This window comes from Vitis riparia, chromosome 4 (genome assembly GCF_004353265.1).
Source record: "Vitis riparia cultivar Riparia Gloire de Montpellier isolate 1030 chromosome 4, EGFV_Vit.rip_1.0, whole genome shotgun sequence".
Classification (NCBI taxonomy): domain Eukaryota; kingdom Viridiplantae; phylum Streptophyta; class Magnoliopsida; order Vitales; family Vitaceae; genus Vitis; species Vitis riparia.
Window position 1 is genome coordinate 22,486,174 of NC_048434.1, and position 12,950 is coordinate 22,499,123.

The window sequence follows — 12,950 nt, forward strand, 5'->3', positions numbered from 1 at the left end:
AAATGAAGAAAATCCACTTAATCCTAATGAAGGAAGAATCAGAAGGCCACCAGTTTGGATGAGAGATTACGAAAGTAGAAAAGGTCCATCTGAGGAAGAAGACACTGCATACAAAGCTTTGTTTGCCGACAATGATCTAGTCTCATTTGGTGATGCTGTGAAAAGTATGAAATGGAGAAAAACAATGGATGTAGAGATAGAAGCCGTAGAGAGGAATGATACATGGGAGTTGACAAATTTACCTACTGAAGCAAAGAAAGTTGGGGTAAAATGGGTTTAGAAGACAAAGTTCAATGAGAATGGAGAAGTGGATAAGTACAAGACCCGAATAGTAGCAAAGGGTTACACTCAAGAACATAGGGTAGATTATACTGAGGTTTTGCACTTGTAGCTCGGTTAGATACAATTCAAGTGGTGATTTCTCTTGTAACTCTAAAGGAATGGACAATCTACCAGTTAGACATAAAGTCAACCTCTTGGCTATGAACATAAAGGCAATGAGCAGAAGGTGTACAAACTGAAAAAGGCTTTGTATGGACTTAAACAAGCTCCATGAGCTTGGTATAGTCGTATAGAGTCCTATTTTATGAAGGAAGGATTTAAAAATGCCACTATGAACTTACTTTATTCATCAAGACTAGAAAATGAGGTAAGATCTTGATTGTGTGTCTCTATGTGGATGATCTTATTTTTAGTGGGAATGATGAAATTATGTTTGCTGAGTTTAAGAAATCCATGATGCTTGAATTTGATATGACTAATCTTGGAAAATGAGATACTTTCTTGGCATTGAGGTGATGCAAAGATCAGATGGCATCTTTATTAGTCAAAAGAAATACACACAGGAGGTGTTGGAAAGGTTCAGCATGGACAAGTGCAATCCAATTCACAACCCTATGGTTCCCAGATTCAAGCTTACAAAAAATGGAGATGGAGTGAGGATTGACAGTACTTTCTATAAGAAGATTGTGGGAAGTCTTATGTATTTGACTGCCACTCGACCAGATGTTATGTTTGTGGTGAGTCTCATCAGCAGATTTATAGACTGCCCTACCGAACTTCATTTGCAATTAGCAAAGAGGATACTAAGGTACTTGAAAGGTACCATTGATTTTGGTGTGTTCTATAAGAAGTAAGGAAATGAGGAATTGATTGCCTACACAAACAGTGATTATGCTAGGGATTTAGACGATAGGAAAAGCACTTCAGGTTATGTGTTTATGTTGAGCTCAGGAGCAGTGTCTTAGTCCTCAAAGAAACAACATGTGGTCTCCTTGTCCACTACTAAAGCTAAGTTTATTGCTACAACTTCATGTGCCTATCAAGCAATATAGTTAAGAAGGATATTGGAAGGTTTCAGTCATGCTCAACATGATTCTACAACAATTTATTGTGATAACAATTCAACAATCAAGCTTTCTAAGAATCTAGTGATGCATGGTCGCTGCAAACACATGGATGTTCATTTTCATTTTCTTTGTGAGCTTACAAAAGATGGAATTGTAGAGATGGTTCATTGTCATATGCAGGAGCAAGTTGCTGATATAATGACTAAACCTCTAAAGCTTGATGCATTCTTGAAAATACGTGATTTGTTGGGTGTTTGTTTGGATCATGGAGTAAACTGATTACTAAAGCATTTAGTTTAAAGGAGGATGTAAGTATTCGTTTTAGGTAGTTTGTTACTAATTTGTTAGTATTTCCTATTGATGAGGGATGTGTTGTTTAGGTTGATCTATTATTTAGTCATAAACCACATTTCTAGGACTGTTAAATGTGAATTACTTTCAATTCTATTTGAGTTATCTTATAAGGCTATTTATAAGCCGGTAAGTTTCTTATTCAATAATAAGATTTCTTCACACATCTAATAAAAATATATTTAACAACTTCATATTCATGATTCATTTTTTCTAGTAAATATTTTAAGATTATTTTATAAATTTACAATTACTTTAACTATAAATATTTAATAAACAAGTTTATTACCTAAAATTAATAAAAATAAATATTATTTCAAACTTTTAATAATAAATATTAATCACAACTAAGGGTAAATATGTCAATTCAATAGCTTAAAATAAATTTTAAGTTACTTTTATCAAATTAGTATTATAAAAAATAAATAATAAGTTTTAAATTAATAATTTAAAAACAATTTAACTAAAAATCAACTTAAACTATTAAGTAATAAGTATTAATAGCATTATACATCATTCCCTTACAACTTTTTATAATTTTTTCTTTATTACCACCTGCTTATATCATTAAAAAAATTGTTGTATATGGATAAGAAAAGATAACATATAACTTTTATGTAATTTTCAATATATTTTATTCTTTTCATATTTCTTTTTGTATATTCAACCGGCATTTTTATAAATATATCACTTTTAGCATTATGTTATTCACATTAATTAATATCATTTAATTATGAATAATAAATAATTTATATATTTATAATCATAACTAAAAATATCTCATAAATGGTTAATAATAAAAATCTTTTAGGGTATCTTTGGTGTTTGGAAAATGTTACGAAAATGGAAAAGAAAATGTTAAAAAAATAAATAATTTCCTATGCTTGGATGACATGAAAAATAAGATAGAAAACAAAATATATTATGAAAAAATTTTATAAATATTTGATTGAAAGGGATGTCCCCAAATCGAAAATTTAACTCATCTCATGTTTTTTCTGGAAAAGTAACCAATTTTTAATATAAATGTCTTTTTTTATTTTAAGTATTTACATATAAATTTTAAAATAAAATATTATTTTCACAAGAAAATAATGATGACATTTTTGTCCAAATAATACCAAAAAAAGATGGAATGTTAAATATAAAAAATTAGGTTTTGAGCTGCCCTTTTAATCAAATAACCAACCCAAAATTTTAAATATAAAAAAATACATTTATTAACCATTTAACTTTTTCACGCAAACCTTCCATAAATAACCAAACAAGAAAACTTTTCTTTAATATTTTTTTTCCTTCTAATTTCTTTTCTTTAAACTTTTCAACAACCAAATGTAATATTAATTTTACTAAAAAAAATCGATTAAAATAAATTTTAAAGTAAGAAATTACAATAAGAAAGAGGAATCTTGCATTTTGCAAAACATAAATACTTCATAATAAATTAAAACCATTTGAAGAAATATAGTCGTACATAATTTTCATAAATAAATTAAAATGGAATATTTTTTTCAAAATTATATTTTTACTTTATAAAGAAACTAGTAACAAAAAATTTCATTTGACAAAAAAAAAAAGGAAGATAAGTATTGGCATAGAATAATTTAAGAATTTAAAAAATGTTTTATTAAAAGAATAAACATGAAATAAAAAAAAAAATCATAAAATTTGAAAATTCATTTTTCGTGTTTAGTTTTAAGTTATAAGCAAAATCTCTCCCCCTTTTTTTTTTTGTCTAAATAAATTAAGTGATTTTTTTTTAATTTTTTTTTTTTGGTGAATTTCATCACAAACCATATAAATATATCATCACACATATCTACCATTTTATACTGGTTAATCTTTAGACTTTTCCCTTTCCTAAAAACAGGCTTTAACTTTTATTCATGTTCCCTAAACTGCTCCAATAACCCATTTTCCAACTAATAACAATTTAAAACAAAATAAAGAGGAATCCTTTCCAGAGAATGAAAAGAGCAAAAATTAAAGAAGCGGGTTTGGCATTGAAAGAGAAACAGAGGATTTTGAAAAGGACAAAAAATCACTGAGAGATAGAGAGAGGTGGGAGGGCATGCATAACATAACACCAACTTATCATAATAAATCACTTGCCATTTAAGTTTCCGTTATACCATCTTTTAGCACTTTTAAGGTTTGCATGCGCACAGCTGTGCCAACAATCTCATTCATTATCAATTTTATAACCACCACCAACTGAATTTGGCTCTACCTTCATACACAAGGCAACCTTTGTGACCTCTTCACATCACATACCAACACACGTTTTATTCATCATACTTTAATGTCGCTTGCTTTTCATTATTTTAATAAAACAAGTAAGTAAATTCCACCTTAAAATAATAAAATGCCTCTTCCAGTACAAAACATACATATCATGTAACCGTCAAGACAAATGATTTCATTTGTTGCTCACATTTCTTTAACAATACAATGCTGCAACCAATTTAAATTTCAAACTAACCATCCACTCGCCTGCTCCATGAAAGCGAGACTACGCACCAAAAATAAAGGCGCAAATCTCAAGAAGATAAAAGCCAGGAGCAAGAATAGTTACATTCTCCAATAATTTACCCTACTCAAACCCTTCACTCCTCTTAACTCAAGAGTCGGGGAGACCACCAACCCCAACAATATTCCCGCCAAAGCATTTCAAAGAATATTCAACTTCCAAACCGGGATACAAAATTCTTATGTCCAAAATCCACTCGCAAATTATTATACACCACTACAGTTTACGGTTTTTACAATGCTTTAACACGATGTGATCTTTGCTTCTTTTCTCTTTTATTTGTCTTGATGTCTAGGAATGGTGATAAGATCACCTAATTCCAGTCTAGCATATTGAGCAACAATTAAAATGGTACAATAAGGATACATCAACTCATTCTGCTCAGAATCCCTAATTTATATTCTACCATTCTAACATAATTACTGAATCATATCGCCACCTAACTATTGTAAATTTTTCATATCCACTTTCTACTGAATCACATCCAAGATTCAAAATGAATGTTTAAGCCCTCAACCACATATTGGGGCAATACTGCGATCAAAAAACTCATTCTGTTTCGGAATCCCTAATTTATATTCTACCATTCTAACATAATTACTGAATCATATCGCCACCTAACTATTGTAAATTTTTCATATCCACTCTACTGAATCACATCCAAGATTCAAAATGAATGTTTAGGCCCTCAACCACATATTGGGGCAATACTGCGATCAAAATTTATAAATTCTTCAAAAATAAATTGGATAATGGGAGTTCAAAAATATATGGTGGCATTGAAATTCTTCCGTCCATTTGGATTCCCAAAATACAGAACTCTTAGGCCAGCAAAAAATCCAAGGCCACTCTTTATCATCACTTAAAATCCATTGATCAATGAACAACCAAATGGAACTACTCCGTTTGACAGTCAATCATACGCAATTGATTTCAAAATGTATAACTTCAATGTTATGCTGAACTGAACTGAATTCAATTGAATAATATGGTTAAGAATTGTTCAGCCACCAAGTGCCAGTTGGAACTTGGATATACCAATGAAAATGAAACATTTTTGTTCAAATTTTGGTTGGCAGGCACCAACACCACCAAGTGCGGGAAGACGGTTCAGAAAAGAAAATTTTAAGAGAATTACAGCCTCCATCATATAAAGGTTGCTCCATAAGATTCCCACATCAGGCTAGGAACAATCATGTAGCCCTCTTCGGACGTAATATACATGATAATCAAACAAGATCTGGCGAAACAGAACAAATGTTCCCCACAGAATGCTAGATGCGTGAGCAGAACCAAAGCTCAGCAAGTGAATAATAAATCCACAAGAAGTACTAAGAAGCTTTCAACCCAGTATAAAATATAATTTCAATAAGGAGTTTAATACCGCAAACTGACACTAATATAAAATTTCTCATACAATAAATATTAACATAAATGTTCCCAGGGAAAAAACTTCAAATATGAAAATTAAAAAATAGAAGGGAAAAAGCATCACCAATCACTCTCCTGCTACAAACATCCTACTAAAAGACGAGGTTGGACCATAGATGACGCAAGGCAAGGACTGAGTTGCAATAGCCTGGCCCCCAGGATCCAGAGGACCATTACAGATAAATCCCTCCACACGTAGTAACAAGAAGATGAATCATATCGTGCGAAGGGTACAATACATCAAGATCACAAATATACTTGTCTTCAATAACCCCACCTCAACACATCTCCATGTCAACCAAACTGAGTTCACATGACACATGACACGAAAAGCCAACTAAAGGGGGAAAAAAGGAACTCACCATCAAAGCACTTGTAGAACTTAGAAGCACTTCCTGTGGACAATGGATGGACCAGATTCATCATATTCACCCTTTGAGATCCACATCTGTACCAACAAAAAGCATGTTAGTATCATGCAATAAAAGAATCAAACCATTTGTAAAAACCAAAAACAAAAAAAGAAAATCACCTGCTGGAAGGTGCTGAGGGAGGCAAGAATTGATCCTCCAATCCAGACACTGTACTTTCTCTCAGGTGGTGCCACCACCTTGATCTTCATGCTGCTGGGAGCAAGAGCAGTGATTTCCTTGCTCATTCTGTCAGCAATACCAGGGAACATGGTTGACCCACCACTAAGCACAATGTTGCCATAGAGGTCCTTCCTGATATCAACATCACACTTCATGATGGAGTTGTAGGTAGTCTCATGAATTCCTGCAGCTTCCATCCCAATGAGAGATGGCTGGAAGAGGACTTCTGGACAACGGAATCTCTCAGCTCCAATAGTAATGACTTGCCCATCAGGCAGCTCATAGTTCTTCTCAACTGAGGAGCTGCTCTTTGCAGTTTCCAGCTCTTGCTCGTAGTCAAGAGCAACATATGCAAGCTTTTCCTTCATGTCCCGGACAATTTCCCGTTCAGCAGTAGTGGTGAACATGTAACCCCTCTCAGTTAGAATCTTCATCAGAGCATCAGTGAGGTCACGTCCAGCAAGATCAAGACGAAGGATAGCATGGGGAAGGGCATAACCTTCATAAATTGGCACAGTGTGACTCACACCATCACCAGAATCCAGCACAATACCTAGTCAAAGGAGCAAGTTAGAACTCAGGCAACACTAACAACAGAAAAGAAAAATGAAAATTCCAATCCAAAAAGATTTTAATACGAACCAGTTGTACGACCACTGGCATATAGAGAGAGAACAGCCTGAATGGCAACATACATGGCAGGCACATTAAAGGTCTCAAACATGATTTGAGTCATCTTTTCTCTGTTGGCCTTAGGGTTGAGGGGTGCCTCAGTTAGAAGCACTGGGTGTTCTTCAGGGGCAACCCGAAGCTCATTGTAGAATGTGTGATGCCAAATCTTTTCCATGTCATCCCAATTGCTGACAATACCATGTTCAATGGGATACTTCAAGGTAAGAATACCTCTTTTAGATTGGGCTTCATCACCAACATAGGCATCTTTTTGACCCATCCCAACCATGACACCAGTGTGCCTTGGCCGACCCACAATACTAGGAAACACTGCCCTGGGAGCATCATCACCCGCAAATCCAGCCTGCATATAAAGCATAACATGGAAAGTTTATTCAAATTGAGCATTTGAGGAGCAGCAAACAACACAACAAATCTGCATAGCAAGCAAGAAAGAAACAACAGACCTTCACCATTCCGGTTCCATTGTCACAGACGAGGGGCTGGATATCTTCAGTATCGGCCATCCTTTTATTACCTTAAAGACTGCATGAGAAATATGAAGTCAGGGGACAAAGTATAACAAAGTTTAAGTTTTGCTGCTTAACAAATATTCACCTTTTTAGCTTTTTCAGATAATTTCCATGCCTTCTCGCTCATTATAAATGATAAACATACAAATCTAAATGATACTTTGAAATGAGGCTACCAAAATTTTACTTGGTTTTGAAACAAACATAATGCACTACTGTAAATATCTATTGGTTTAGATACTTTCTACAAATCAGTTGATTTCCTGAATCAAAAAGTTCCAAGACAGACTAAGTCCGCAATGTACAATGATTAATTCTATGCTTGGATGCTAAGAAAATCAAAATAAATTACACTCGTAGATCCAATATTTTAGATAATTTTGGACCTCCAAACAAATCCCTTACTCAAGGGGTCCTACCAACCATTCGGTTCAGTTTATGACAGTTGTTCATCCTTAGAAACCATGCAGTACTATTAAAGATTCATGACTATGTTTTTTTTTTGCTCCATTTTCTCAGCAACCAAAGAAAAAATATTAAGATCATCAAAATTTACACTTGATCATCAAAGGCACAACATAATTAACCTTCGACAGATCCAAGCAGAAAATATTTTCACAAATCAAGTGAATTAAGCAAAAGAGTATACATGAAACAAGTCAGATCTGACTCACAATGATAAAAAGCAGAGATCCAAACAAAAGAAGAGCAGATCAGACGAACAAATCAACTTAATATAGATTTCACCGGCTTCACAACACATAAAAGATCCACAAGCAATTAAAACACATCGATCCTACAAATCAGGACTCTCAACCTTTGTATCAGACTAGATCTCACCTCTCTCACAATAAATCACACCAAAAATACCAGATCGGGACGAAGAAATCACTACAAACAAAATCAAGCTACTTCTCCTCAATCAAACCGATCGATTAGCCAAATCGGCCACAGATCGACACAAAACCTCACCATTTTCACCAATCAAATCTAAAACCAAGTAAAATCGCATCAAGGGAACAAAATCAATGACTTCAGCGAAAAAAATAGAAATCAGATCGGTTGAAATCGAAAAGCATACCTTAAAGACTGCGGAGACAGAGCGCAGAGAGAATCGGAGGCGAAGGAGGAACAGAGATCCAAGCCAATCTCCGAAGACGATGGGCTTGGGGTGCTCTCTCTCTAAGCTTGGGAAAAGGCTTGGAAAAATGAAATGAGGAAGTGAGAGAGTGTGAGAGGGAGCTATATATAGAAGAGAGAGAGTGCGGAAATGCAAATGAAATGAGAGCGAAATGAAGGAGTGGGGAAGAATCATTTCGACCACGAGTAAAGATAGGGTGACCTGGATGACAGCCTTTCGGCATGTTCACCGTGGGATTTTGTATGACCGATCCCATCTCCACCGTCCGATCTGTCTTTCGGCTTTTGCCACGTCAGCTTGGGCGGCTGTGGCCGGACATGCGGTCCACTTGCGCCGAGTTTCAAACTTCTTACAACTTACAATGGCCCCCTCAGGGCCTCAGGCCCGAGTCTTTAGTCTTCAAAGTTGTAAGTCTCGGTCTCTGGCCGGCGCATCCCAGCCGACTCTGATAACTCCGCTCGGCTCAGCCATTTTATTTTACACCCCAAAAAAATTAGGAACAAAATAAAAAAGATTCTATTTATTTCATCCATAGAAAGAAGGTTGAGTGAGCTAGTGAGAAAGGCCACAAAACTTTTCCAATCTTAATTCCCGAGCCTACTCACTTTTGCTGTACCTTATTTACTCATATTCTATAAATTTTGCATCTTCTTAAGTTATTCCAATTTGTGTCCTTTTGAAAAAATGTTCACTTAATAAGTAAAAAATAAAATTTAATTTCTTAGTATCCTCTGATACATTTCTTATTTTTTATGTTCAAAATAAAAATAATAATAAAATAATTTTTTTTTAAATTAACAATGAAAAGATAGTGATGTTAAAAACTTATTAAAAGAATTGTAGTACAATTTTTTTTTCAAATTTTAAATTTTTTTAACAAATAAATTCATATTTTTATGTAATAATATTTCATATAAAAATTACGATCAATTTAAAAATAATAAATTATAAATTATCTTTACGAATATTAAGGGCATGCTCGATAATTGTTTTTAAAAACAATTTTTAACAATTGTACTTTGATTCTTATAAAATAAAAATTTATTTAAAAACTTAAAATATTTTTAACCTATTTTTAAATATATATTTAAAATAATTAACGAAAATAATAAAAAAAACAACTAAGAAATGTTATCTAAAAATATTATATTTTATTTTTTTAAAGAATAAAAAATATAAAACAAGTTTTTTTAAAAAATGTGTTTTCTATATTTTTTGTTTTAAATAATAAAAAATTATTTTAAAAAACAATTCCTAAATAGACCTTAAATCTTTATTTTAGATTTTTTGGAAAATAATTTCAACGTAAATTCCGTTAAATCTTCTAAATCTCTCCCCTTTTAAAAATTCTAGACTGCTTAAAAATAATATTACATAATTGATAAACTATATTAAATGGGTTATGAATCAATTAACTCGAGTAATTTTTAATGAAGCATTTGAAAAGAAAATTAATATAGAAATTAAAATTTATAGTTTCTATGAAAAAATCCCACATTGGCATGAACCAAAATAAAGATAAAAATAAAAATATTTTTTGATATTTTCTCAATTATTTCTCTCAATAATTGAGAATATGAAAATTCAAATTAGGGGGGAAAAAAGACAATATTAGGAATCCCTCTTGTTAGCAAAACGTCATGATTATGGGTTCCACTAAGTAAATTTTAAAATTAAAATATTTGTAAAGCATGTGACCCACTTCAAATATTCACCCGCCCTAAGCTTCCCTAAGGTGTATATGGTTAGATGGTCCATTCTTCACCATAGGGAAAAGTGTATTCTTATCAACTTTAACGAGTAATTAAATATTTAGTTATGGATATAAATGATTTGAAGGAAACAAAATCCCATTACTTTAAAGGAAAGATTGATAAAATCTTGAAAATCACACATCACATGCATCCATTCAAGTAAACAAATGTAATGTTATAACCAACGACAACCTGATTTTGTTTGGCCTTTGATGATCATCTAAAATATGTTAAGTTGTTTAGTTTCTACTTATGTAACTTATGCTTGCTTTATAGAAAAAATTCATCCAAAATATAAATACAATCAAATAAAAGGGTAAATATGAAGAAAAATAAGTGTATAAGAAAGGATGAGCATTGGGTGAAAGACATCCTGATCCTCGGTTAAATTAATGTGATATAACTTTTTTTTTCTATAAAAAAATTACTAATGTAACGTGATTTAAGTGTTTTATGCAAAATTTTATCAAAATTAATATTTTTTTAATTTAAAATTGAGTAAATGGAGTTATGATTAGTAAGTGCACGTGGTCTAATCCACACATATAGGCCGATAAGCTATATTTGACCCAAATCATGTTTATTCTTCCATCTTGAGCAAACACTTCATAATTTGGGTATTAAAAATTTTTATGACAAGTTATACCAAATTTAAAACTATTAAACCCGTATAATATGGTTCAATGAAAACTATAAAGGGACAAATTATGCTCTTAAATTGCAATAGCCGACGAGCCACTAAAGTAGGCTAACCATTGTCTCACCTCAAGAAAAAAATTATTATAACTCCAACAAAATTAAAAAATAATCTTACAATATCAACCCATATTAAATACTAATCATTGATTGATAACTTTGATTAATCGGTCGTATTGTGACACCTCTCACGGTGGTTTATATCCTTTCAATCATAATTAACCTAAATCTAGTCAAATGATAAGGACAAAAAAAGGGTCGAATCAAATGCTAATTATTTTATTTTTCTTCACTCACTCATCTTTGAGACATTGTTTTTTTATCTCAAGGTTTTTGCACCCTATTTATCCCATATTGATTTATCAATTTGAGAGGGTGTGTTTAGCATTTATCGTGTAAACATTTTTGGTACAACAAGCTAGTTGTCATACTTGATATTCAATACCTACAAGGCTTAAGATTAGCTACATAACAACTAATGTAATTTAAAATTTAATAAATGAAATTTGCAAAATTGTCATTTATGGTTAAATGTTTTTAAAAATATGGTTGAGAATTGAATTTCAAAGTGATCATAAATTCATATTCAAATTCACATGGTAATCATTTGCAAAATATTTGACTCAAATTTACTTAAAAGAGATTATATACCTTTTTACTTTCACATTTTGAATGAATTTTAAATGAGGTTTTTTTTTTTTTTTTTTTTTTTTTTTTTTTTTTAAGTTTTGAAAATTAAAGAAATATTTATTTTTCATATGAGTCTTTTTTAACTTAAGTTACGAGTGAAATTTGTATAAAATATTATTAGTTTTTAAAACTATGACTTTGACTTTAACTTTAACTTTTAGCTGAAACAAAAAATGAAAAACCCATAACCAATTAGTCGTCTTTAATTATGATTGCTTTTAAAATATTTTCCATATAATTTCGAAGCCAAAAACGAAAAGCCCCTAACCAATTAGTCATCTCTAATTATGATTGCTTTAAAAATATTTTCCATATAATTTCGAAATGTTTGGAACTTTTTCAAACCCTTTGAGATGGGTTGAAGGACTTTGGATTGTTATATGCATAATCCAACTTAAGCTTGGCTTAAGCCGTAATACTACAAAAATGTGGTTAGCTTGAATTGTAAACTTCTATGAATCAAACTTCCAGGTTGGCAGGCTGGGACCTGGCCCAATTCCATGGCCTACCTTTTCTATTCGCTATAGCCTATAGCAATTCTTTCGTGTTTGTGATGTATGAACATGGCCATCCTTCAGGATTGAAGTTTTGAGTCGTGACATAGGCAGGCCCAATGTGGGCCCAATTCAATATAAGGCACTACATGTGTGACCAGTCCCTTTTATAATATTTGATTCATCTAGAACTTAAAAAAATAAAAATAAATAAATGAATGAAAGAAAGAAAAAGTCATAAGATTTGTGCGACACTTTCTTGAAAAAAATATAAGAAATTGAAATTTCATAACTTGAATGACGGGCGATAATGCATTGAACTAATTGCTTATCTGTCAAATATAAATGTATTATATTTTAAAGAGAGTTTTTTTTTCTTTTCTTTTTTAAAAATATATCAATAAAATAAAAGATTGAAATGATGCTAGAGCAATATATAAAATAATTTTATTTTTTATTCATTGAGATATTTTATGTCTATTTTTTTTTTTGGCTTACTTGTATGTTGGTTTTTCAACTTGCTTTTTCATCCTCTATCATACCATATATTATTTATAAATAAAAAATTGTAGCAATGCATGGCAATGGAAATAAAAATGGGAAAATGGATTTTTAGAAAATGTTCTTAATTATAAATAATTTTTAATTATTAAAGTATTTTGGTATGCTAGACTCCAACTTCATTTTTTTTTTCAAAAAAAAAAAAAAAAAGAATT

The 12,950-nt window shown here is 31.7% G+C and overlaps 1 protein-coding gene across 1 annotated transcript; it reads right to left on the reverse strand.

The window, feature by feature from the left end:
• Nucleotides 1–5,562: 5,562 nt before the first annotated feature.
• LOC117912546 (actin-7) lies at nt 5,563–8,675 on the reverse strand. Its single transcript, XM_034827164.1, has 5 exons — nt 8,541–8,675; nt 7,394–7,464; nt 6,897–7,290; nt 6,194–6,807; nt 5,563–6,109 (listed from the first exon to the last, which is right to left on the reverse strand). Exons 2-5 carry the CDS (start codon nt 7,451–7,453, stop codon nt 6,044–6,046), a joined length of 1,134 nt encoding a protein of 377 aa, XP_034683055.1. The 5' UTR covers nt 7,454–7,464; nt 8,541–8,675; the 3' UTR covers nt 5,563–6,043.
• Nucleotides 8,676–12,950: the final 4,275 nt, after the last annotated feature.